Source organism: Mus musculus, chromosome 19 (genome assembly GCF_000001635.26).
Source record: "Mus musculus strain C57BL/6J chromosome 19, GRCm38.p6 C57BL/6J".
NCBI classification, from domain to species: Eukaryota; Metazoa; Chordata; class Mammalia; order Rodentia; family Muridae; genus Mus; species Mus musculus.
Genome location: NC_000085.6, coordinates 45,910,815 through 45,937,152, shown reverse-complemented (window position 1 = coordinate 45,937,152; position 26,338 = coordinate 45,910,815). Strand labels below are relative to the sequence as shown.

The following is a 26,338-nucleotide window of genomic DNA, read 5'->3' as shown; positions in this document are numbered from 1 at the left end:
TGCTTGCATGCCTGCCTGCCTTTCTTCCCACCTTTCAGCTGGGTGGTGCTGGACACCTTAATCCCAGCACCCAGGAGGCGGATCTCTGTAAATTTGAGGCCAACCTGGTCTATGTGGTGAGTTCTAGAACAGCCAGGGCTACACAGTGAAACTACCTCAAAAGAATCAAAACCAAACCAAACCAAAAAACAAAACAAAACAAAACAAAACCCACCCTCATTAAATTTTCTTATCTTCCTTTGTCCTTCCTTCCCCACCTCCATCCCATATTTCTTCCTGCCTTTTAAATTTATTTATTTATTTATGTGTATGTTTGTGTGTATGAATGCATGTATATGCACATCTGTGTCTTGGCTTGCATATGGAAGTCAGAGGACAGCTTTGGATTGCAGCAATGTGGGTTGCAGGATCAAACTCAATTCATTCATCAAACATGGTGGGTGGCAAGTGCCTACCCATTGAGTGAGCATCTCACCAGCCCCTTTTATCCCGTCTTTCTTGGTTTTTCTGGTTTTTTTTTTTTTTTTTTTTTATTGTATTTCTATCTTCCCTCAGAGTCTCATATAGCCCACATTAGGATTAACTTGGCTATATAGTTCAGGATAACCTCACATTCGTGATCCTCCCGTCTCTACCTCCCAAATGCTGAAGATTGGGCATGTGCCACCATGCCCAGTTGAGTTTTAAATGCAGTTACCACATCTTGCTTTTTCTGTTTTTATTAGGATCAGTATGCCAATGCATTTTTACATGACGACAACATGAATTTTCGAGTAAACTTACATAGAATGGTAGGTGTGACTTTAAATTTATGTCTTATTTTTAATAGACAAGTTTTTGTGTGTTGATGAGTTGGGATGCTTCTTTTTTTTTAATATTTTTTTATTACGTATTTTCCTCAATTACATTTCCAATGCTATCCCAAAAGTCCCCCATACCCTCCTCCCCACTTCCCTACCCACCCACTCCCCCTTTTTGGCCCTGGCGTTCCCCTGTGCTGGGGCATATACAGTTTGCAAGTCCAATGGGCCTCTCTTTCCAGTGATGGCCGACTAGGCCATCTTTAGATACATATGCAGCTAGAGTCAAGAGCTCCGGGGTACTGGTTAGTTCATAATGTTGTTCCACCTATAGGGTTGCAGATCCCTTTAGCTCCTTGGGTACTTTCTCTAGCTCCTTCATTGGGGGCCCTGTGATCCATCCAATAGCTGACTGTGAGCATCCATTTCTGTGTTTGCTAGGCCCCGGCAGGGATGCTTCTTTAAGAACAGATGTAGCTGGGCGGGCGAGATGGCTCAGTGGTTAAGAGCACTGACTGCTCTTCCGAAGGTCCCGAGTTCAAATCCCAGCAACCACATGGTGGCTCACAACCATCTGTAATGGGATCTGATGCCCTCTTCTGGAGTGTCTGAGGACAGCTACAATGTTCTTACATCTAATAAATAAATCTTTAAAAAAAAAAAAAAAAAAAAAAGAACAGATGTAGCTGGACAGTTGAGCCTAAAGGCTCAGGGCAGGATTGATTTTCAGCAGCTCCGGCTGCCCTTTAAGGGCATCTTTGTTGCTCACCAACCAAATAGTGTTTTTAGTAATACTGGGCAATAGAAGAACACAGATTTCCAAAAGGTTTCCTGTGAATGCGGCCCAGTGTGAGCATGGAGGTTAGAGGACAGCCTGCAGGAGTGGCCTTAGTCCTCTCCCTTTAGCACACGGGTTCCAGAAGTTGAATTTAGGTTGTCAGGCTTGGCAGCAAGTGCCTTAAACTGCCAAGCCATCTTTTTAAGCCCTGTTCCCCTGAGGACATTGAGTCCTCTGTAGTCTACTCTGACCTCAACCATGTAGCTAAAGCTGGCCTTGAACTCCTGAGTCTCTTGCTTCCAGCTTCTTCATGCTAGAAGTACAGGTGTTCACTACCATCACGCTCAACTATATAGTATGGTTTTTATTATACAAGACTATGGTCTGCTTTGATCTATTCACCTGAGAGGTGGAATGTAGAGAAAATAGAATATGGAAGATGAAGATCAGGCTAGAGGTGTGTTAAAAAGTATTACAACATGGCTTAGATTTGAAACTTAGTTTCTCCCTGACTCCCCCAACTGCTACAGTTGCTGACTGCATAGCTGCCACCATGCCTTCCTTCTCTCTCTAAAAATAGATTTATTTATTTTATGTATGTGAGTACACTGTAGCTGTATAGATGATTGTGAGCCTTCATATGGTTGTTGGAAATTAAATTTTAGGACCTCTGCTCGCCCCACTTGACCCTGCTTGCTCTGGTGGGTCCTGCTTGTTCAGTCCCTGCTCCCTCCAGCCTAAAGATTTATTTATTATTTTACATAAGTACACTGTAGCTGACTTCAGATGCACCAGAAGAGGGAATCAGATCTCATTACAGGTGGTTGTGAGCCACCATGTGGTTACTGGGATTTGAACTCAGGACCTTCGGAAGAGCAGTCAGTGCTCTTACCCACTGAACCATCTCACCAGCCCCCTTCTCTTTTTATTTATTTTTTACTCAAAAATTTTTTTTTATCTTATTTGTGTGGGTGTTTTGCTTACATGTATGTCTCTGTACCACTTAAGTGCCTGATGCCTGAGGAAGCCAGAAAAAGCCTATCAGACAGATCCCCAGGAACTGGAATTATAGACAGTTGTGAGCCGTCATGTGGGTGCTCGTAATTAAACCCAGGTCCTCTGGAAGAGCAGCCAGTTTTCTTAATTGCTGAGTCATCTTTCCAGGACCTGTCCTCTTACAAATGTCTGAGCAGGTACATATGGTAGTCAGAAGATAGCCTTAGGTGTTGCTCCGAACACACTGTCCATTTCTTTTTGAGGCAGGATCTCTGGTTGGTCTGGAGCTGGCCAGAGAATCCTAGGAATTCCACATGGATGGCTTTATGTGGCTTCTGGGGTTGGACTTGGGCTTGCCTTTACCAACTGAAGCATCTCTCCAGCCCCTCCTCTTCTTCTTTCTTAATTATTTTTATTATTATAGAAAAGTACCAGTGCACATTTTTGCTGTTAACAATGCCACGTGCACAGCATGGATAAATGACAGTAGCAACATTCGTCTTTTTAAGGTGTTTTGCCACATACCTTCATTGATAACTCAGAAGCACCTCCCTGTTCTGCTTGCGCTTCCCTCCCCCCACTAGAAAGGGAAAGACAAGGTGGACCCCTTGGAGTAAATCTCTGTGGTAGAGGTTTTATTTGCATGAAAAACATGATAAGCCCTTGGATCCCGTCTCAAGTGTCTGCTAATTCCCTCTCTTTTCGGTGTGTGTGTTTTTAAAGCCCATGAGACACAGGAAGAAGGCTGCTGACAAGAACCTTCCCTGCCGGCCCCTGGTGTGTGCAGTCCTGGGTGAGTAGAGAGCACAGGCAGAAGAGCGCGGTTGAAGCCTCGGTGACTTTCAGGACGGAGACTTCGGTGACGTGCCTGTTCCTCAGCACCGTCATAGAGGAAGCTTTGTCTCTTGTTGTGCCCTGCAAATCACCCCAGTGGCTAACTAGAGTGCTCAATAAAACAGACAGACAGACAGCCAACTTCCCTGGGACAGGACAAAAATGAATATGTTTTCCTTCCTTCTCTTTCCTGGCCTGTACTGATGGCAAAGCTCAGAAGCTTTATAGTCTGAGGTTTAAACATGGAGCACTGCCCTGGAGTAAGTGGAGATGGGGCTGATAGAGCTGCTAGGCAGGGTCTTGTGTCATTCTCTTTGTCCAGAAATCTACATTTACCTTAGAGGAGTTAGTGGCACCTTTTTTTTTTTCTTTTTTTGAGACAGGGTCTCTCTATAGCTTTGGCTGTCCTGGAACTTGCCCTGTAGATCAGGCTGGCCTCCAATTCTTAGAGATCTGCCTGCCTTTACCTTGCAAGAGTGCATCGCCATCCGACTGTTAGAGACGCTCTTGACCTCATTTTCACTTGGATGGTCCACCTCAGTTCCTGAATCTACCTGATCTTAGAAACTGTAATGAAGACTCTGTGTATAATAAGCCTCTATTGACCCAGAGCTCCACAGCCTATTCCAGGCACTGTATGCCAGTCAGCATGATGGTGAACTGGGATAGACTGATAGCTTTAGAGCTGAGGCTCTGCTTGTGTGAATGGGTTCCAAATACTTTCATCTCTGCTGGCTTCATTTATCTAGCCTCAGATTTCCCTTAGGCATTTTGTATTTGTCTTATGTGTGGTATGAGATATGTGCACAATGAAATTTCCCTTGTATCTACGTTTTTTTCTTTTTTAAATGATTTGTTTATTTTTATTTCATGTGCTTTGATATTTTGCCTGCATGTATGTCTGGGCGAGGTTGGCAGATCCTCTGGAACTAGACTTACAGACAACATGGTGAGCTGCCATGTGGGTGCTGGGAATTAAACTGGGGTCCTCAGTTCTCAGAGCCATCTCTCTAGCTCCTCCCTTGATTTTAAACTTATTGGCAGGTCTTTCTAGACATAGGAGAGTAAGATCTTTATTTTGTTAACTTACAAGAGAGTGAGCCATTTTACTGAAACTTAATAGTGCCTGAAGCATTTTGCTTGGTAATTTTCAAGTGGCAAGTGTTTAAAAAGTGGCGTAGAAAATAAGGTAAGTTCATGCAGATAGATGTCCGCAGGGCTGTACTCAGTGAGAGTGCAAGGCACACAATTCTGAGAAGCTTTTCCCTCCAACTCAAAGGTAAGGAGTACATTTTATTGTGATTGATATAATTTTTCTCCTTTCTTCTTTTAGACCTAATGGTGGAGTTCATTGTAACACACATGATGAAGGAATTCCCTATGGATCTCTATCTGTAAGTACCATGGTTCATTTTATATGTGCAGATTCATTGTAAAGAATCAAGTGATAGAAAATGTATGTGCTGCGTTTACTTCAAGAAAAACTCATTGGTCAGAGAGATGGCTCAGTGGTTAAGAGTGCATACTGCCATTGCAGAGAACCTGAGAGTTGAGTTTCCAGCACCCACGTCATGCGGTTCACAATAGCCTGTACGTCTAGTTCCAGGGTGTCTTACACCTCTAGCCTTGTGGGAACCCACACTCATGTGCCTATACCTACATATATACACATTAGTAAAAATAAATCTTTAGGAAAGAAAATCAAGATTCTTTAAATAAAGGAAGGAAACATTTGTGTGTGAAGAAATACCAAGAAATATGTTTGTTGTTTTGTTTTGGAAGGGAGAAAGTACAAGCTACAGTTTGGGTTTTGTGTATCTCTTCATTATCACTTTCAAGCTTACTGCATGGAGATCTGGGTAGATGCCTTGACGCAGATTTCTGGAAGCTTTTGCACTGTAAAGATATGTAAAACTGGCATATCATCTCATTTTCTCTGTGCTAGCATCAAAGCAGTCACTAATATTTAGATGGTAGGTAGAGGTCATGAAAGACCTTTTGATCTGTTCTTAGCCTATACTGTCTTGATATCCCACACCCTTATTGGGTAGGCTTATGTCTCCAGTGGCTAGGCTAAACCCCAGGAGGAAATGTGATTATCTATCACAGTTGTTTACAGGAGAACATGAGAGACTACTGAAGTCATCAGATCTTCATGGGGCTTAGGAAGGCCATTTAATTTCCCATCTCCCTGCTGCTTTTGCATTCTTCCTTTCATCACTCTTGAACCACATTAGTGCCATTCTAGATATGTATATTTTTCTTTCTTCAGAAGAAGCTCAGGGTGGGCATATTGGTACAGGTCTGTAATCCTAGCACTTGGGGAATGGAGGCAGGACAATTAGAAGTTCAAGGTCATTTTTAGGTTCATGGCAATTTTGAGGTGAAGCTGAGTTATTGGAGACTTTGTTTTCACACACACACACACACACACACACAGTCTGACAACAGAATTAATGCCTTTGTGTTTCCCTCTGAGTGCCATTGGTGTGCTAACTTGGCATACTTTATCCCAGTGTCAGGGATGTAGATGTGCCCAGGGCTTTACACAGAGCAGGCCACCAGATTTCAGAGTGCTTACAGACTGAATATGAATATGGCTTGGTTTCCTGGGGCTAGTGTAATAATATTAAATTTTACTTTTGGATTAGTAAGTAAGTTATAGTTTGCCATACTTTTTGGGTTTAGAAGTCTGATGCTTGATTTTAACTCGAAGGCCAGTGAAACTACTTTTATAAGACTTAGCAGATGAATTTCAGCTTATTTTAGATGGAGTCTGTGAACACCAACCAGTACCTTAGGGATTAAATATATTTTTGGTATAGACTTTCTGACTTCTTTTCATTTCTCCTTCATTGTTTTTAAATTTAATCTCCCCTCTCTCTTCCTTCCTTCCTTCCTTTCTTCCTTCTTTCCTTCCTTTCTTAAGACGGGGTTTTACTATGTAGTGCTGGCTGTCCTTGAACTCACTATGTAGACCAGGCTGGCTTTGAACACACAGAGATCCAACTGCCTCTGCCTCCCAAGTGTTGGGATTAAAGACATGGACTATCACTTCCCAACTCTGTTTATTATTATTTTTTATGTGCATGATTTTCCACCATGTAGGCCCCTGGGATTGAACTCAGCTGTCAGAGTTGGTGGCAAATCCCTTTCTCCTCTGAGCCCTCTTTCCAGTCCCCTACCATATGTTTTTTTTTTTTTTTTTTTTTTTTTTAAAGATTTATTTATTGATTATATGTAAGTACACTGTAGCTGTCTTCAGACACTCCAGAAGAGGGCATCAGATTTCATTAGGGATGGTTGTGAGCCACCATGTGGTTGCTGGGATTTGAACTCTGGACCTTCGGAAGAGCAGTCGGGTGCTCTTACCCACTGAGCCATCTCACCAGCCCTGTTTTTTTTTTTTAATTATTATTAATTTGTGCTGCTGTTTTGAGACAGAATCTTGCTGTGTAGTTCAAGCAAACCTGGAACTTGCTGTGTAAACCAGGCTACCTTCTAACTCACGATCCTCCTGCTTCAGCCCTTAAGTTTTAGGATTACAGATGTCTATCACCACCCCTGGGTACATTGTAATTTTAAAATGATGCTATTTATAAGATTGGCATGGTGTTGCATGAATCCAGTTTTTCCCTGTTTTGGTTTTTTTTTTTTTTTCTTTTTAATGGGTTCTAAGCCAGGATGGCCCGGAACCCCCTATGTAGATAAGAATGGCTTTAAATTTTCATCCTTCAGCTTCTGTCTCCCAAGTCCTGTGATTACAGCTGTTCTCCATCATGGTAGACCAAAACACTTGTTTTGTTTTGGTTTTGCTTTGTGTAGCCTAGGCTGTCCTGGAACTCCCTCTGTAGCCCACACTAACCTCAAACTTAGAGCTGCATCTGTCTCTGCCTCCTGAGTGCTAGGATTAAAGGTGTGCACCACCAAACCTAGCTCCAGATTTTTTTCCTGTAAATGTTGGGCTGTCACTGTCCTTCACAAATGTATTATCTATTAGTCTACCCCAGAACCTGGTTAGTTTAAGATGAATATTCATAATTTTGTATTTTTTGTGGTGTAGTAATCTCTGAAAAGTTCAACTGGATGTTTTTAACATAAGACCTCTCATGGGTCTATAACTTATTTATTTTAGACTGACTCTCATGTATCACAGGTGGCATTTGTTATGAGACTAAGGATGGCCCTGGCTTCTGCTCCTTTTGCTTCCTTTTACAGACTGCTAGGATTACATGTGCTACCAGGCTGGGTTTCATGGAGTGCTAGGGAGGGACCCTGGTCTTTGTGCATGCAGGCAGACACTCTACCGACTGAACCTGCCCTGGCCTGGAACTTGCAGTATAGACTACATGTGTCAGTTTGCCTCAGGCTCAGAGGCTGTGGGGGAAAAAGTGTCAGTTGGCGCTGAAGGCAATGACATTCTGAGGTTGGAGAACCTGCTTCCATGCTCACTCAAGAGTTGTTGGGCCGGGCGTGGTGGCACACGCCTTTAGTCCCAGCACTTGGGATGCAGAGGCAGGTGGATTTCTGAGTTCGAGGCCAGCCTGGTCTACAAAGTGAGTTCCAGGACAGCCAGGGCTATACAGAGAAACCCTGTCTCGAAAAAACAAAAACAAAAACAAACAAAAGAGTTGTTGGTAAGCCTTGATTTTTTTTTTTTTTATTATATTTTTTGTGCCTGTGTAGGGGTGTATGTGTGTGTGTGTGTGTGTGTGTGTGTGTGTGTGTGTGTGTATATAGGTGTATACATGTGTAGGTCAGAGGTCACGTTGCAGCATTCAATTCTTTGTACCATGTGTACCTGGGGCATCAAACTTAGTATCTCAGGCTTGGTGGCGGCCATCTTACTGGTACAAGCCTCAGTTCTTCACCTGGATTTCTTTATAGGTTGTTGGGTATGGCAGTTAGCTTTCCTCAGAGCAAGTAATCCAGTAGAGAAAGGGGTGTAGAGCCCAAGATGGAAGGTGCAGTATCTGTTGTAACTGAATACCACATGGATATAACGTGGGAAGGATTATGCAAGGGCACTATTGCTTGATTGTGCCTCTTCTAAATTGTATGTTGGAAATTAATCTCCAGGGCACAGTGTGGGGATGTGGGCCCTAATGAGAGGCATTTAGATCATGAAGACACCACTCTCACGAGTGGATTAGTGCCAACTAAAAAAGGGTTAGAGGTTGTGACCTCAATCACTCACACCCTCTCATTCTCCCTTCCCTCCACGTTCCCAGCCCTTTGTGCATGTTTGTATGCACAGCTGTGTGCAAGCTTGTTGTCCTTGTTTCTTCTGTCTTCCACTGGGAATGGTGTGTAGAAGTTTCCCCCTTCTTAGATGCTAGCACTTTGAGATTGGATTCTATAAGGAATACATTCCCTTATAAATTATTTTATTTGAGACAAAGAATGTGAGTTCTAGGGGACTAGGATTGCCAGAAATCATATTGCAAACTGGTACCTCAGTTTCATGGCTAGTAAGTTGTTGAAGCAAAATTCAAATTCATTTCTCCTGATCTTAGATTGTACTGTCAGCATTTTTTGTGATAAGGAACAACGGAAAGATCTATCTATCTATCTATCTATCTATCTATCTATCTATCTATCTATCTATCTATCTATCTATCTGCCCATGTTGATATGATCCCAGAGTAGGTTCCTTCCATTTGGTCTAATCCATGAAAAACCCTTGGGGGTTTTCTACATAGATGAGTAGAAGGGCATTCCAGGTAGGGGGCTGCACACACCCTTCAGGAGTATAGTAGATTCACAGTGCGGTGTGTTTGGAGAGGAGCGTATCGCCCTGCATAGTTAGAGAACAGGGCACATGGAGGAAGGGTGAGACTAGAAGGAAAGATTGCCTGAGAGAACATGGACAGTGGAAGAGTGCTTGATAGGACCGTATGCCTACCTCTGGGGAGTTACAGGGTGTGTCTCTCCAGTCAACCTTTTTACTTGGCTTACAGTAGCTGTTCTAGACTTCACCCCTAACCTGTGCTTCCTGACTTTGTCCCAGGAAGTCTTCTCATTGCTTTGCTTTCTTTGCAGTTTGCCTTTTCTCTACCTGCTTCCTCCTTGAATGTTGTGAGGTTATGGATGCTGAAGATGATGAGAAGGTTAGGCAGGAGTAAATCCACCCTCATGTGGATTTACTTTCTCCAAGTCTGTATCCGTGGATGTGTTCTAGATCTCCCTTCCCCATGCTTCCATTTCCTTTTTCAGTTTGGTATTTGGAGCGTCAAGTCCTTCTTAGGTGAACTTCTCTGCTCCTAGCTGGGCAGCAGGCCAGGTTGCTGCTCTCCCTTCTCATTGTGTATGGCCTCTCAGCAGCTTGCAGCACAAGGAAAGCGAAATGAATTCATACCACTTTAGATAAGGTTATAATCCTCATGGCGAAGTGTGAAGAAGTATGGAGTACACAGGGAGACTTAGCGCCCAGAGCCAGTACCTGGGTCAGAAGTAGGCAAGCTTCTTTGTTTGTGTGAGTGCTGTGAGTACTGAGTGTTGAAGAAAGGTGCTTGTCCAAGGGGGAAGCAGTCTCGCTGCGAGCAGGAAGTGGTGGGAGAAAACCCCAGGCTAACGACCCAATCCCCACTCTTGATCTGCTGGATTCTTGTTGCCGTTCCTGTACTTACCACAGCGTTTGAGAGGGAGGAGAAAAGAATCCAAGAAAAAAATCCCTTCAAAATTACTCTTATGTGGAAAACTCAAGCCTACCCCACTTCATTTTTGAGCCAGGGTCTACAAAAGATGCAGGAGAAAGGGAAAGTCAGGAGAAAGCAGGACTGTCTTTTCTTAGACTGGGAACCACTGTGTGCATGAGAGAGCCATCCCAAGAAGCAGTAAATCGGGAGTCATTCTGCCAGTATGTATTTTTAAGGATGTAACAGTTGTTAAATTTGTTTTTGTTTCTTTTCTTTTTTAGACAGTCTTGTAATGTATCCCAAGCTGGCCTCAAGCTGTCCAGATTCCTGCCTCAGCTTTCTGAGTGCTGGGATCATAACGTGCCTTACCTCCCTTGGCACCTGCCACTTATTAGAAAAATATCATTATGCGTGGTATTACACACAGTGTGCGACATTGGGAGCACAAGTCCGACAGAGCGCCTATTGAGTGACTGGAGACAGCAGGAGAGCCTAGGAGCAGTGCTGGAGTGACTTGTGTATCCCGTAAGTGAGGCAGAGAGCAACAGGGCACAGTTAGGCGCTGTCACTGTCCACAGCAGCTAAGGCGTGTTTGCCAAGGATCAGCCCACACGGTGGTGACAGACAGACAGGCAGCTTCCAGCTGCAGCACAGCTTTAGCAGCTGGGACCTGATCACTTTAAGTTATATGGAGAAGTTGATAGAAGCTTTCATAGCTGGGTAATTTTTAAGATTAATTTTCTAAGATTGACTCAAATGAGACTATCATTCAGCAGATGGCAGATACACCAAAATGAGATCATGCCACCATCTCTAGGAACAAGGGAATGACTTAGAAACTGGAAGGATGCTTTGTCTGAAGTTTGTATCACTTGGTAGGCAGTTTCAGTACAGGTTAGATTTTTTTCTTGAGGGTAGAAAAATTATTTAAAATTTATTGATGTGTATATTAATTTAGGTCTTACTTTATATTTTTGTGTGATTGCTAAGTATTTTATGTTGGTGTGTATGTGTTATGGTGAACTCATGAAAATCAGCTGTCAATTTTAAGGAGTTGGTTCTCCTGCCTTGTTGAGGCACAATGTCTCTTGTTGTTTCTGCTGTACTGCGCACTTGAGGCTTACTGGCTCACCAGGCTCTGAGTAATTCTGTCTTCACCTCATAGCAGCTTGCTGTTCATGTGTGCCATTGCATCCAGGGATGGAGCTCGGTTACCAGGCCTGTGTAGGAAGTGCTTCTACCCGCTAAGCTATCTAACTGGCCTGATATTTTATTGTTTTGAGACAGAAGTCTTGCAGTGTAGCTTTGGATGGCTTAATATTTTCTTTTTAAAACATTTTATGTGTATGTGTGTTTCACCCTCATGTATATACATGTACTGCCCAAGAAAGCCAGGAGAGGGCATTGGCTCTCTTGGAACTAGAGTTATAAATGGATGTTAGTTGCCATGTGGTTGCTAGGATTTGAACCTGGATCCTCTGGAAGAGCGGCCAGTGCTCTCAACTGCTGAAACATCTCTTTAGCCCCACGCCTAGTGTTTTCTATGTAGTCCAGGCTGACCTTGTTTTCTTGTCAATCCTTCTTCAGACTGGTATTACAGGCATATGCCACCACACCTGGCTTAAATTTAGAGCAAGCACACATTAGTGTGTTTGTCCTTGGTGTGCTGTTAGATACTTTAATTCCTTTAGCCTGTCTCTGGCTCTTACCTCTCAGAGGGAGGTTAGTGTTTTTTCTGTTTCTTTTCACCTTTGATAGGAGGCCCCTAAGAATAGTTATCCTTAATGTAGCTTATTCAGCGACCAGATTGGTACCTATAGAGGAACGCAAGTAGTGTTTCAGGCACCCTCTTAACTCTACCTCAGGAAGTATCCTCTACTTGAAGCTGCCATTCCGTTGAAGTGGTCTTGACTATATTAGAAAGCTTCTGTAAATCAAGGGAGATGGGCCAGAGCCCCTTCCTGCACGGCTGTTTGGTTCTTCCACTTGGACTTTCTCTCCCGTATTCTTTCACGTTACAACGATTTTCACAGAAAGGAACCTTTTAATTTGCTTGAAACTGGTAGGTTACCTGGCACCAATTTGCTAAGATCCTTAGAACTTAAATACAGTAAGATTTAAGTACCAGTCCAACCAGTGTTTGGTGAGTGAATAGATACAAAGTATTGGCCTGAGCTGGGAGAGTGGCCTGTGCTTATACGTTCCCAGCCTTAGGGAAGATGAAGGTCAGCCTCAACAGTCAGATAAAGACAAGAAGTCACCTGAAGCCGCTTGGGGACTTCATCTAATCTTTTAGGGACTTCAGTTCAGGTAAGATCAGATTTTTTACTTCCTTGTAGAAATGAATTTCAAGACAAGCCTATATGTAGTACATTTGGAGTTCAGTAAAATACTTTACTCTTCCTTCCATCCTCCCTCCTTCCCTTCCCTTTCCTTCCCTTCCCTTTCCTTCCCTTCCCTTCCCTTCCCTTCCCTTCCCTTCCCTTCCCTTCCCTTCCCTTCCCTTCCCTTCCTTCCTCCTTCCCTGCCCCCCTCCCTCCCTCCCTCCCTTCCTTACCTTCCCCCCCTCCCTCCCTTCCTTCCTTCCTTCTTTCTGCCCCGTCCCCCTTTGTTATTGTTATTGGTGGTGGTGGTAGTGGTTTGTTTTGTTTTGAGACAGGATCTCATGTATCCTAGGTTAGTCTAAACTCACTTTGGGGTCATTTCTTGGACCTCTTTGCAAAAGGGAAATAAGCAGAAAAAAAAAAAAAAACCTGGCATGGTGGTACACACCTTTAATCTGGGCACTTGAGAGGCAGAGGCAGGAGGATCTCTGTGAGCTTGAAAGTCTACATAATGAGTTCCAGGGCAGCCAAAGCTGCATTGTGAGACCTTGTCTCAAAGAGAAAAAAAAAAATCAAGAAACAGAAAAAGCCAGTGCTAACTGTGCTCTGAGAGGTAAGAGTCAGAGAACTGTCTAGACATGGGCTCCCAACCTGTGGGGTGTGATGACTCCTGTAAGAGTCGATGGCCCTTACTCTGGGGTTGCCTAAGCGGTCCGAAAACACAGACATTTATATAACAATTCAAACAGTAGTAAAACTACAGATATGAAGCAGTAGTGAAAATAATTTTATGATTGGGGGTCACTACACATGAGGAACTGAATTAAAGGGTGGAAGTGTTTGGAAGGTTGCGAACCACTGAGCTAGAGGAATTAAGTGCTAAATCACACAGCAATACAAACACACTCACTATGTAAGCTAAAGTTCGTTACTTGGCATCCTTCTGCTCCACCTTCATAGTGCTCCACCTACATTGTACTCCACCTACATAGTGCTCCACCTACATAGTGCTCCACCTACATAGTGCTCCACCTACATAGTGCTCCACCTGCATAGTGCTCCACCTGCACAGTGCTCCACCTGCACAGTGCTCCACCTGCATAGTGCTCCACCTGCACAGTGCTCCACCTGCACAGTGCTCCACCTGCACAGTGCTGGGGTAACCGATGCCTGCCTGTGTGTCCAGTGTATACAGTGTCCGGGATTGGACCTAGTTGCACTTAGGCAAGCTAGGTGGTTCAGCTTTAGCATCTGGAAATATTTTTTTATAAAATAGATATTAAGCCCAAGTTTTAAGGGAAAGTATTGGGCAAGAAGTTAAGAAATACTTGAAAGCCTGAGTGTGGGTGTCCCCAGGAGACAGCCTTTGTAACTTGGTGTAGCCAGCTAGATTGTTGGGTGGCTTTTGAAACAATTTTCTTCAAAGTGTTGCTGGAAATCTAAATGAGATGCTAGGTGAATAAGGTTACCTCCGGAGCACAGGGATGTAGTGCAGAAAGTTAGGAGGTCTCCACTGAAACAAAATTAATTTTGAGATCCCCAGAAACATCTGGGGTGGAGTGTGGTCCTACCCAAGGTCATACACATTCGGGCCTTAATCCTGGTTCATTGCTGTTTTAGAATTATCTGTGCCAGTAACCTCTTGCTTCTCAGCCGGCGTGAGCCTTCAGCTAGAATCAGCTACGAGTGAAGCATTGTCTTTCCATTCCATTTCCTCATTTTTTTCCCTGCCTCATTAGCCCTGGCTGCGTATCAAGTTCAAGGCTAGTCTAGTCTACATGAGACTGTTTCAACAAAACAAAACAGGCTGGGGATGTAGTTCATTTGGTAGAGTAGTTGCTTAGCATGCATAAAGCTCTGGATTTCATCACCAGCACCCCAAAAAAACTATCTGGTACTATCAGCGCTTGGGAAGTGGAGCCAGGAAGATCAAAAGTTCAAGGTCATTCTTAGGTGTAATATTAAGTTGGAAGCAGGCTTGTGCTACCTAAGATCCTGTCTCAAAACAGCAAACAAAGCACATTGTGTTGTTCTGATGTATTGAACAGTCCATATAATTGAAGAGTCCAATGACTGGACTATTGGTCCCTGTAGCTGCTGCAGCACTTGCAACTAATTCCTTGGTTTGTGCAACTAAGGACCTGGATTTTTGTGTGCTCCCTGCATCCCTAGGCTGATTTTTATTTAATTCCATTCATTATATATCTATTTCAATTTGTTTGTTTGTTTGTTTTGTTTTTTTGAGAAAGGGATTCTTTGAGTATCGCTGGCTGTCCTGGAACTTGCACTGTAGACCAGCCTGGCTTTGAGCTCAAGAGATCCACCTTCCTCTGCTTCCCGAGTGATAGGACTAAAGGTATCCACTACCACCCAGCTTCTTTATTTAATTTTGAGGCAGACTCTTACCTTGCTCACGTTGGCCTGGAACTTGCTATGCAGGTGCCTTTAGAGGCCAGGAAGCTCCAGGAAGTCCTGGAGCTGGAGTCACAGGTAACTACAAGCTGCTGGGACTCTGTTGAAGCCTGGTACCTGCTGAGCCATCTCTTAGAATTGAATTTGATCTAGAGCCTTAATGTCTTTAATTTTTTTATATCCAATCCATTCTTCTGTCTCTTACATTTTTTAAATTAACAATGTTTTATGTGTATGGGTGTTTTACCTGCATGTACACTTGCATAGCACATATATGCCTGGTATCCAGAGAGGCCAGAAGATGTTGGATTCCCTGGATCCGGAGTTACACACAGTAGTTAGCTGCCATGTAGGTGCTAGGAATCGAACAGGCCTTCTGGAAGAGACATTGATAGCCTTTTCAGTGGTGCCTTATTACAGGCCTCTAAGTGGTTGTAGTCCCATGGGTAGCACAAATATTGTGTGTGTGTGTGTGTGTGTGTGTGTGTGTGTGTGTGTGTGTGTGTGTGTGTGTGTGCAAGAGACTGACAGAGGAAATTCATCAGAATTATCTTTTTTCCTTTAACCCCAGTCTCAGTGGCCCCAGCCGAGCTGCCTCCCTACAGAAATGGTCCAGGTGAACTGTGATGGATTCTGAAGCTTGTCCGTTTCCTTTCTTATTGCAGGCGGTGTGTCCAGGTAGTGCATAAACTGCTGTGTTACCAGAAGAAGTGTAGAGTTCGCCTGCATTATACCTGGCGGGAGCTCTGGTCAGGTAATGTTCCTTCTTGAGTCTGTCCTCTTCCTTTGTGCTTTTTCTGACTTTTAGACTCAGGCTCAGACTGTTAGTAGCCCTTCTAGCCTCGCAGTTAGTTAGGATGATTCTGGTTTTACTTGTACTATTTATTGTTCACAATTCGGTTTTGTTTGAGTCTAGACTTCAGCATATTGTGTGGTCCACGCCTGCTTTCTTGTTCCCTCTCTTGCCCTGTCCTTTTGTCTGTGTATCAGCCTTTAGAAACAGTTGATGATTTTTTGAGTTCTGAGGCTTAATAATTAGCTTGGTACAGAGTGCTTGCCTAGCAAGTGTAAGGCCCTGGGGTTTGATCCCTAGCAGTGAGAAAAAAGGAAAAAGAAAAAAAAAATTCAAGAAGGGATATAATTTTTTTAGCCAAGCATAATGGCACAGATCTGAATTCCTAGCCCTGGAGGGAGAGGCAAGTGGATCTCTGTGAGTTCTAGGCCAGCCTGGGATACAGAGTGAATTCTAGGCCAGCCAGTGCCATGTAGTGATACCTTGTCTTAAAAAACAAAATCAACCAAACATGTCTTGAGTCTCAAATATTCTGGCTTTGTGTAACAGCAAGGAGGAAATCAGTGCAAACTTGGACTCTCACTCCCTTCCATTTGGTAGCAGCATATGGACTATAGGGAGCCTCTGTGTTTCCTCAAGATGAGTAATCTCAGAAGGAATGGCATTAGGCGGGTGGGGATGGATGGGGGCGGAGAGATGGGGGGAGCCCTGTTCTTTTGTTACATCTGGCATTATTACTGTTTACAGACTGTGTAGATGGTACCACTCCCCCTGTGCCAGAGACAAAACAGAAAATTACAATGTTTACTTCGGTCTTTATATCCATTTGGTAACCCAGTAAAGTCACTGCCACCCCTGCAGGCGGGAAGTGGCTCTTCTCTAAGGGCACAGTTAATGCTAGCTTGCCACCCTTTCTTTTGTGTGACTAAATTGGAGGTTTGGGAAAGCAAAGCCTGTCCCCTGAGGCAGTTGCTTGCTGCTGTCCCGTGGCTTTGTGACCTGATGGGATAATAGTTTTCTCCAGATGATTACAGTGATGAGTGGCTACCCTCGGGTGGGGTGCTTCTCTCTGTGCTGAGCAGAAGAGAGAGTGTTAGTGTCGGGGGGCTTGGTAAGATAGCAGGCCAGGAGCCCAGCCCCTTCCGTGGAATTCATCTCCCTTGTTGTGACACATGCTTTCCTCCCAGCTTAATTTGGCTTTCTAAATTTAGACCTCCATAATGGGAAGTAGAGATCTTTAATTAATGGATTAGCAAGTTTTCAGCAGTTACTGCGTATGATGGTAATAGGGAGGGCAGGACAGTCACACTAAAGGCAACAGCGGCAATTTTAGTCGGAGTTTTAGGAGAGAAGAATATAGTCATGAGGGTTTAAAATTGAGGGCATGTTAGAAGAGATATTGAAAGAGATTGAAATGACATTTTCTGTGTGTGTGTGTGTGTGTGTGTGTGTGTGTGTGTGTGTGTGTGTGTTGTTTGAGACTGGTTCTTGCTCTGTAACCCTGAACTCAAGACAGTCTTCCTGTTTCAGCCTCCCAGATGCTGGAATTATAGGCATGTACCACCCACATATAGATAATAATATAATTATAGAGCTCTGGAAGTCTAGAATGTAAAAGAGAATGAAAATAGTACAGGTGTGTATACTTGGGGCAGTTGTAGGATACATAACAATGCCTGTGGTTAGAGTCTGTCATGAGATGATGTCATGGTAGTGGTTAGCAGTCCTGTGGCGGCAGCAGTTGTCTCCCGCTTCTGGTTCTCATCTAGTTTTATCCTTTTTTTTTTGGTCATTTCCCTGTGGCCCCTGTGGACTGGCTAGCTGCCCCTCCCTCTCATCCCCTGTCCTCTTACTCACCGTTCCACTGTGTGCTGCTCACTGATCTCCGCTGTACCCTGTTGTGTTGTCCTCCATCTTTCATTCAGGCTTCCGGTTGTTCTGCATCCGTTTCACATTTCCTATCGCGGTTTTCTTGTCATTTATTTGTTTACTCACTTATTTACTTATTGGTTTTTTTTTCTTCTTTTTGTGACAGGGTTTTTCTGTGTAGCCATGGTTTCTCTGTGTTTTGCTCTGTAGACCAGGCTGGCCTTAATTGAACTCAGAGATCTGCTATTAATCCCACTGATAGAGAGTAAAGACCATTACCCAAATTCTTTTACTAGAAGTAAGCGAGCTTTATTCTCTGTCACACAGGGCTGTTTCCTTAGAGCAGGGTTTGAAAGAACCACATTGAACATAGGAGAAAGTGGGATTAACAGAAAACAGGAATGACTTTACCTGGTAACAAGACGGCTTCTAGTCTTAAAATGGAGGAGGCTCTCACTCACTGCCTCTGCCTCCCAAGTGCTGGAATTGCCCATAGGTGTAACTGTAACCGGAGGACGGCTAGCATTTTGTTGGTTTAGTTAGTAATCTATAAAGAAAACAAAAAAAAAACCAAAAAACCAATTCTTTATCCTGAGTTGGTTGGTTAACTTTATGTCTTTGAGAACTTTCTGTCTTATTCTGCTCGGAGATTACTTGCTGTCTTGATTAATGTTCAGCAGTCTGTAATGTGTTAAAGGGAGTTATGTAGGAGAACCATTAGCGACTGCTTGTTCCTAAGGCATAGATGTTTGTGTTTTTTGAGGTTAGTTTTTCTTCTTTTCTTTTGTAAATATCACGTTTACTTATTTATTGGTTGACTATGTGTGCACATTACCCACGCCTGAGAAGATACAAGAACAACTTACTAGAGTCATTTATAACCTTCTCCATTTGGAACCTAGGGATAATACTCAAGTTGTCAGGCTCAGCGGCAAGCACCTATACTTTCTGAGCCCTTCTTCCTTACGGAGTGAGCTCGTCTCTAACCCTGATTCTGTGTGTTCACACATGGAGTATACCGCGAGATGAAGAGCAGCAGGTGTTAAGGAAGCTGCAGAATACAGCGCTCCACCCAGTACAGTTAGAGCCATAATAATGTGTAATATTGCATCCAGAGAGTACAAGTGTGGCTATGTTGGATCCACCCACTCCTTGGCTGGCACTACCCTCATATGTTGGAATGCCCATGTTTTCATTCTCTCTTTGCCTCTAGATGGATTTGAGGGAGGTGTGTGAAACTCATCATGGCAAATAAACCAATGTAGATAAATGCTTGCCTGTGTATGGGTTATGATTATAAATTAATTTTATTTATAAATAAGCGTGTAAGGCATGTAAGGTTAGATTGAACAGCTAGAAGCCTTTGAGCTTACAGCAGATACTTAGTCAGGGCCCAGATGCCCTTGTATTTAGAATGTGGTGGTCAGCGTCACTGTATTTCTTGAGTGTTAATTTTTATTTCTGTGATTATTCTTTGTCTTGGGGGAAGATTGCCAGAAGTCTCCAAAATTCCTGAAGTGAATTTCCAAAGATTGGGAGAGGAAAATACTGGCTGTGTTAGCTCGGGGCTCAGGCCCGCTTTATCCTTCCCTGCAGTTGGCTTCACATGCACAAGCCCTGACCCACTCCCTGCTGCACTTCTTTGTACAGTGGCTGTTGCCATGGAGTCTGAGTGTGTAGGAGGACATCTGTGCTCATTTCAGTTGGAATATGGAAGAAGGAAGTCCTGCATGTCTGCTTTGCCCTTCCTTTTAGGAACCATTGTTTTTCCCAAAGTGTAGAAAATTTGGGAATCCTCTTATGACCTTCAAATGCCAGTCTCTGAGCAAAACCTTACCTGAAACTTCATCTCGGATGAAGACAGAAAATGAGGTTTGGGGTCAGATGACAGTTTCTTATCTGTGAAACCAGAATGAAAGCAGAGCTCTGCGTATCCAGAAAACGTGTTTGTACATTCCTGTGCTCCGGGGAGTTCAGGGCGTTCCTGAGCCCTGTGAGGCTCAGCCGTTACCTCAGAGGGGAAGAAGATGGCTGCCCTGACTTTATGTTCCATGTCTTCCCAATGAATTCGTTTCTCACAGATACCCTAGTGTCTAGTTGAGCTTTTTTCTTTACCCCGTTGTGCTGGTCCTAGCTATGTGGACTTTAAGCACCATCTTCTCTCTGAACTTTTGTCCTTTTTTTTGTTTTGTTTTGTTTTGTTTTTTAAAAAGGGTCTTACTGTATCACCTGGCTGGCCTGGAGTACACTACGTCAACCATGCTGGTCTCAAACTCACCCACCTTTCCTCCCTGAGTGCTGTAGTGCATGCCTCTAACTGCAGCCCTCAGGAAGCGGAGGGAGCATGCGCCACCATAGCCAGCTGCTCTCTGAACTTTCTGTGTCTAATTTCTTGTTTGTTCCTGTGGCACTTTGAAAGGCCATGTATGTATGTATGTATGTATGTATGTATGTAGAGTCTTGTGCATCTCAGAATGGGTTCTGGGATCTGAACCTGGGCCCTCTGGAAGGGCAGCAAGCACTCTTAAGCACTGAGCTAGCCCTCCAGCCCTGACTACATGGCTTTCAATAGGGACTTAGAAAACATTTGAATGAATAAATAAATTCACAAATGACAGTGTAGACATTCCATTAATAATGAATTAACAGTCACCTAAAACAACACAATGTTGTGTTTCTACCTTAAAACAATAACAACAACAGTAATAGGGCCCTGTCACGTGATTGTCGTAATGCGCCTGATACGTTGCTGCTCCTCATCTCTGGATAGGCTCAACCCCGGCTGAGATGCAGAGGAAGTCGAGCCCATTCTCTCCTTCGTGTGCCGCTTCCTTATACGGATAAGTGGATTGCTTTTAACCAAGTAAAAAATGGAAACTCTGATGACTTCTAAGCCATTAACCAAAGAATAGGTGGAGTGTTTAAAGAGAAGCTTGCAGTTGTTGGAATGGGAGCTACTTGAGCAGGGCCTCCTAGAGACAGCTTATTTTACTTCCACAGTAGGCAGAAGGAGCATTGGGAGAGCAGCTTGCATCTAAATATGTGGTTTCCAGTCTGAAAACATGGTTTAGAGGCAGCTTTATGCTGGGATTCTTTATTCAGCATTTGTCTGTAGATCAAGTCCTTACCCCATCAGTATGCCGTGTCTCAGGGCGAGAAGCCAGCCATTACTTAAATCCTTATTCTGGGGCGAAGGGAGCAGAGATACAAAAGGGTTAAGTAACTCACAAAGGATTACGGAGCCAGAGACCAAACAGTCATGGTTGGAACTTAGAGTTCCCGACTTCTATGCTAAGATGTAGATCACTAGGCAACATTTGCCTCTCTGCAGGAAGGAAGGTCCCAAAGCCCCCAAAACAATCTGTTAAGCTTCGCTGTGCTAGATAGCATCCCAAGCATTTAGCTCTGCAAAAGGGAAATTGTACATGGTCTGACCTTTCAGATACCTACTGGGAACCATGAACACCCAAAGAGCGTCACAGTTTTCCGGATCCAGCTGGCTCTTTCATTACTGGCACAACCTGTGCCTTCATGGTTAGGAACAATTTGAGGCTGGGAATTGAGAGCCTGTTGTTGGAAGCTATGTTGTTGTGGGTGTTACAGAGAACTGAAAATTTTTTTTCTTTTTTCTGTTTTTGGTTTTTCAAAACAGGGTTTCTCTGTGTAGCCCTGGCTGTCCTGGAACTCACTCTGGAGACCAGGCTACTCTTGAACTCCGAAATCCACCTGCCTCTGCCTCCTGTGTTCTGGGATTAACCGTGCGCCGCCACTGCACAGTTCAGGACTGAATTTTCTTCAAGAGAAAAACTGGTTTGTTTGATATGTATCATTATCTGGCAATTCTGCTGTAGGTATGACTTTGGCAGGTTGGCAGCCCTTCCCAATGTGTTATTTACTTATCTGTGAACATTTAGTTGTTTGCTTCTTTTGGTTTAGTTTGTTTTTTAAACTGTTACTTGATGTGATTATAGACTTATGCGAAGTTGCAAAAATAGTAAAAGTATGCCTTTTCCCACCCTCCTCCAAAAATAGTAAAAGTACCTTTTTCACCCAGCCTTCTCTAAAGGGAGCCTCAGACAGCTCCTGACTCCTTGTACTTTTGAAGAGGTTATGCAGGTGGGAAAGAATATAGCATGCTTGTGAAAATTATCTAATTCCAGCACTCAGGAAGAGGAGACGGGGTGGGGGTGGGGGGCAGAATTCCAGGGGCTCAGAGTCAGAAGGAGAGAGGAGGTTTAGAAATTGAAGGCTGAGGGTAGCTGTGTGATAGATGAGCAGGCAGCCCTTGCTGCCAAGGAGAGAATTGGCTTTCAAAGTTGTTCTCTGACCTCCACACTCAGTAATAAATAGGTAAACACATAAATAAGCAAATGTGTTGAAAAAGAAGAGTTCGTCTTAAAAGCATCCGAGCAAAGGAAATAAAGGAAAGGGGCAAGGGTTGAGCTGCTCCAGGCCATCAGGTCCTGGTGAGGCAGGGAGACTAAGATTCTCAGAAAGGCTTATATGGTGGTGGGCTTGAAAAGATTTGAATTCCTTTGCATAAAGCCTCATAAGGTAGAGGAGATTTATGAACTATTTGCTCTTAGCCAGCCAGCCACCTGTGACAGAGAGAAACAAACAAAACCATTCCCACTCTTAATTTTTTTTTTTTAAAGATTTATTTATTTATTATATGTAAGTACACTGTAGCTGTCTTCAGACACTCCAGAAGAGGGTGTCAGATCTTGTTACAGATGGTTGTGAGCCACCATGTGGTTGCTGGGATTTGAACTCCTGACCTTCAGAAGAGCAAGCAGTCGGGTGCTCTTACCCACTGAGCCATCTCACCAGCCCTCCCACTCTTAATTTATAGTCTTCTCTGATTTAGGGGAGCATTTTACAACATATAAAGCTACAGGTGCCATCAAGACCTGCTTTAGGGGCTGGAGAGATGGCTTAGCGGTTAAGAGCACTGACTGCCCTCCCACAGGTCCTGAATTCAATTCCCAGCAACCATTTGGTGGCTCACAACCATCTGTAATGAGATCTGATGCCCTCTTCTGGTATGTCTGAAGACAGCTGCAGTGTATTCAAATAAATAAATAAATAAATAAATAAATAAATAAATAAATAAATAATATTTAAGACTGCTTTAGTTTCCATGTATAAAAGACAGACTTTCTTCCATGGATAACCAAGTTCTGAAACTTAGAGTGTTTTTATGCAATTGTGTTAGATGTCACCTCTCATTTTCTGTTATTTAGTGTGAATACCCTGTATGGTAGTATAGAAAGTTCAAGTCCTGGAAAAGACTACCAGGGCCCTGTTTTCATTGTTAGATTATTACATTTGGCTAAATCTAAAACATAAACTATTTTGAATTCTCTTTCGTTCACTCAGAAACGTGGCAGAAGCCAAAAGATAAGAGAATCGAGAAGGCAGGCATCCCAGCTCTCAGGAGGCAGAGGCAGGCCAGCCTGGTCTACATGGTTAAATTGCAGGACACCCAGGACTACACAGAGAAAATCTTGTTTGGGGGTGGGGGGCACTGGAAAAAGATTCTCACAAGGGTTAAGCTCCAAAAGAGCCAGAAATTATTTTTTTCCTTTCTTTGTATGTGAAAGTTTACTTTATATCAAGAGAAGAGTTACCGTCCCCAGGCCAGTCAGTGTCTTGTCAGGTTCACGAACGGGGCGAGGGGCGAGTGAAGGAGCAGCTGCTTTGCTGCTATCCCTGAACTAGTTTCCTAGTTCTAAAGTCACACAGAGTTAGCTCGGTAAGGTGTTATCCTTCTACATCTCTTGCCTGGGCAACACAGGCAGTATTGGTGTCCCTGTAGTCTGGGAGAGAGTAGAATTCTTAGTTCCGGGCCGGCGAGATGGCTCAGCGATTAAGAGCACTGACTGCTCTTCCGGAGGTCCTGAGTTCAAATCCCAGCAACCATATGGTGGCTCACAACCATCTGTCATGAGATCTGATTCCCTCTTCTGGTGTGTCTAAAGATAGCTACAGTGTACTTACATAGAATAAATAAATAAATCTTAAAAAAAAAATTCTTAGTTCCATGGCAGCTGTAGTGTGGACCTGGTCTGTTTCACTGAGTGCTACATCTCATAGAGTTTTGTTATCACTCAGTTGGACACTGTTGGGGAGAGAAGCAGGTACTGAGGGTGGTTCCTGAGCATGCTCAATGACGGGGGCTACACAGAGCTCCTGTGTTTCCCCAAGTCTAGGCTCTAGATCCTCTCTCCTCTTCCCCTCTTTTTCTCCCTCTCTTTTTTTCTTTTTTAAAGGATTTATATTTTTTCTTTAATTATTTTCATTGGGAGTTTTACCTGCTTGTTAAGTCTGTACACCACACGTGTATAGTAGTGGTGGAGCCCAGAAGAGGGCAGCGGATCCTCTGGAGTGTGTGCAGGAAAGGTTGTTAGCTGCCATGTGGGTATTAAGAATCCAACCAATCTCCTCTGGAGGAGAAGCTCGGCCGCTCAGTCTCTTAACTGATGTGTGCTCTCTCTTGCCTCGCTTTAGCTTGCCCCTCCCCCTTTCTTTTTCTGAGACAGGGTTTCTCTGTGTAGCCTTGGCTGTCCTATAAATTGCTCTGTAGACCAAGCTGGCTTCAAACTCAGAGGTACCCCTGCCTCCTGAGTGCTGGAATAAAAGGTCAGCCAGCCACTTTAGTCACTTTTGAGACAGGGTTTTGCTACCCACGAGCCCATGCTATCCTCCGGTGTTAAGCAGCTGTCTTGTCTCTGCTTGCCCCTGCTAGAACTATAGAGGTACAAATAGGCTGAGTCTGGGAACTTTAATTTTAAAAGTTCATTTTATGATGAAGAAGAAGGTAGGTGGTAATCCTTACCAAGTAAACAGGGGATGGGAAATGACAGATGCACATTCACAGCTAGGGAAATGGAGAACTCTGACTTCCATTTAAAGAAAGATTTGGTGTACTGACCTGTGTTGTGTTCACCTGGAGACTCAGAGCACAAGCAAATGCCATGGAGCCGTTTTACTTTATAGTTGATTCCTTTGCTGCTGTGTTGGTGAGGTGCTTAGATACACAGACAAGTGGCTGAATATGTTTTAATGGTTTTTTTCCTTTTCTTCTTTTGTGTTTTGAGACACGGTCTCACGTAGCTAGCACAAGCCTGAACACACTATGTACCTGAATATGATCTTGAGCTCTTGGTGCCTTCCTTTACCTCCCAAGAGCTGGGCGTGCGGGGCAAGTGTCAGACACCACATGGGAGACCTGTATTTTGAGAAGGCATCTAGTGTAGGAGAGGTTGGCAATTATTTCCTTTCTACTCTTTTCTGCACCATTCTTGATTGACAGCGAGCCTACTGATCACTCACTGCCGTTGTCCCTGGGTGATTGGTGGTTTTTCTCCAGGGATGCTGGAATTGGCTGGAGTTTATGGGGCCTCCGGGGTTTTGGAGGCTTTAGCTTGTTATATCAGTGCTATTTCTAGCTTTTCCTTGGCTTCTCTCTTAAGCAAGTGAGATACTAATACTCCCTGTCTATTGGTCACTGAAATTATGCATCTCCCTGTGATGTGATTTGGGTTCAGTGGCACCCAATCCTGCTTCATATCACACCACAAAATAGGCTCTAAGTCTTGCCTTCCCATTGTACCTTTTGCTCTTCATTATATACAAAAGCTATGCAGACAGCTCTCTCTAACCTGTTTTTTGAGAGACACCAATTTGTGCTCAATTGGAATCTGTCTTCTTCCTGTTTTTAATTTTATTTAAATGTCATTCATTTAGTTTTTTTACAATGAAGCCTTCCCTCTGCTGAGCTACCACTCAGTGTGTCTTCCTGTGGCTGGCTTGTTCTCTCTGCACCTGGCTCACTCTCCATGTGGGGACAGGCTTTGGTCCTGGACAAGTTCCTGGGTCCATTGTTCATTCCACTCCTACGTGGCAGTACAATTTGCTGCTATCTTCTTTCCCTCCCCCTGAATCTAAAGCAGGATAGAACCAAATCTGGGGAAGTCCTCGTTGTGTGCAGCACACAAATGCTAAGAACAGCTCGTTAAGTTCAGAGTCTTGCTCTGTGTTCTGTGATGGCAGCCTATGGAAGATGCTAAGGTTTCAAGTCGGTGGCACTGATCCTTCTACTTGGCAATTGATAGCTACTGCTCTCTTTGAATATTGACTCGGGACTTAAAGAATTACCGTAATACTTAGTCTTGGCTCAGCTTTCTAGAGCTTAGACACTGTATGTTCTCGACAATGCTAATGCGTTGTTGACCAATGCGATGCACACACCTCACTGGAGGGGAACATAGGCTGAAGCCTCCAGCAGTGTCACAAGAGGCAGCAGTTGGTGCCAGGTTCTGGACAAACGCCCAGAAACCAAGATTCCCAGGACTCTTGTAGAAAACAACTTTCTTATGAACAAATAAGTGTATTCTAAGCAGCAACTTCCCTTCAGTTTAAGTACATTTATGGGTATATATTTGGTTCTTTGTGGTTTTTTTTTTTTTTTTTTTTTTTTTGGTTTTTTCGAGACAGGGTTTCTCTGTATAGCCCTGGCTGTCCTCAAACTCTGAAATCTGCCTGCCTCTGCCTCCCGAGTGCTGGGATTAAAGGTGTGTGCCACCCCCCACCCCCCACCCCCGGCATATGCTTGGTTCTTGTGCACATGTGGTTATGTTTTTTTTCATTCAGTCAGGGTTATGTGTTTGGAGCCAGATAGCTAGAGCCTTGACGAGGCTAGATGAGAAGTCAAACTCAGGGTCCCTTAAGATCACATAGGGTATTGTTGGCATTTGAAGAGCATAGTTAGCTTTCATTCCAACCTTGGTTTTTTTTTTTTCTTTTTCTTTTTGAAACAGAGTTTCATGTAGCCTAAGCTGGCTTTGAATTTACTGTGTAGGTGAGACCATCCTCCTGCCTCTACCTCCAGA

At 43.7% G+C, this 26,338-nt stretch overlaps 1 protein-coding gene across 4 annotated transcripts in view; it reads left to right on the top strand.

Moving 5' to 3' along the window:
• The window catches only part of Armh3 (armadillo-like helical domain containing 3), a 181,271-nt gene that overhangs the window by 61,480 nt on the left and 93,453 nt on the right, over positions 1-26,338 (top strand). For all 4 annotated transcript variants that reach the window (XR_386511.3, XM_011247345.3, NM_198296.2 and 1 more), the window contains 4 exons: positions 726-791; positions 3,298-3,367; positions 4,742-4,802; positions 15,448-15,536. Coding sequence is in view for 3 of the 4 variants with exons in the window: in XM_011247345.3 (XP_011245647.1) it covers positions 726-791; positions 3,298-3,367; positions 4,742-4,802; positions 15,448-15,536 (286 nt within the window). In the remaining variant the exon portion in view is untranslated. The remainder of the gene's footprint in view (positions 1-725; positions 792-3,297; positions 3,368-4,741; positions 4,803-15,447; positions 15,537-26,338) is intronic.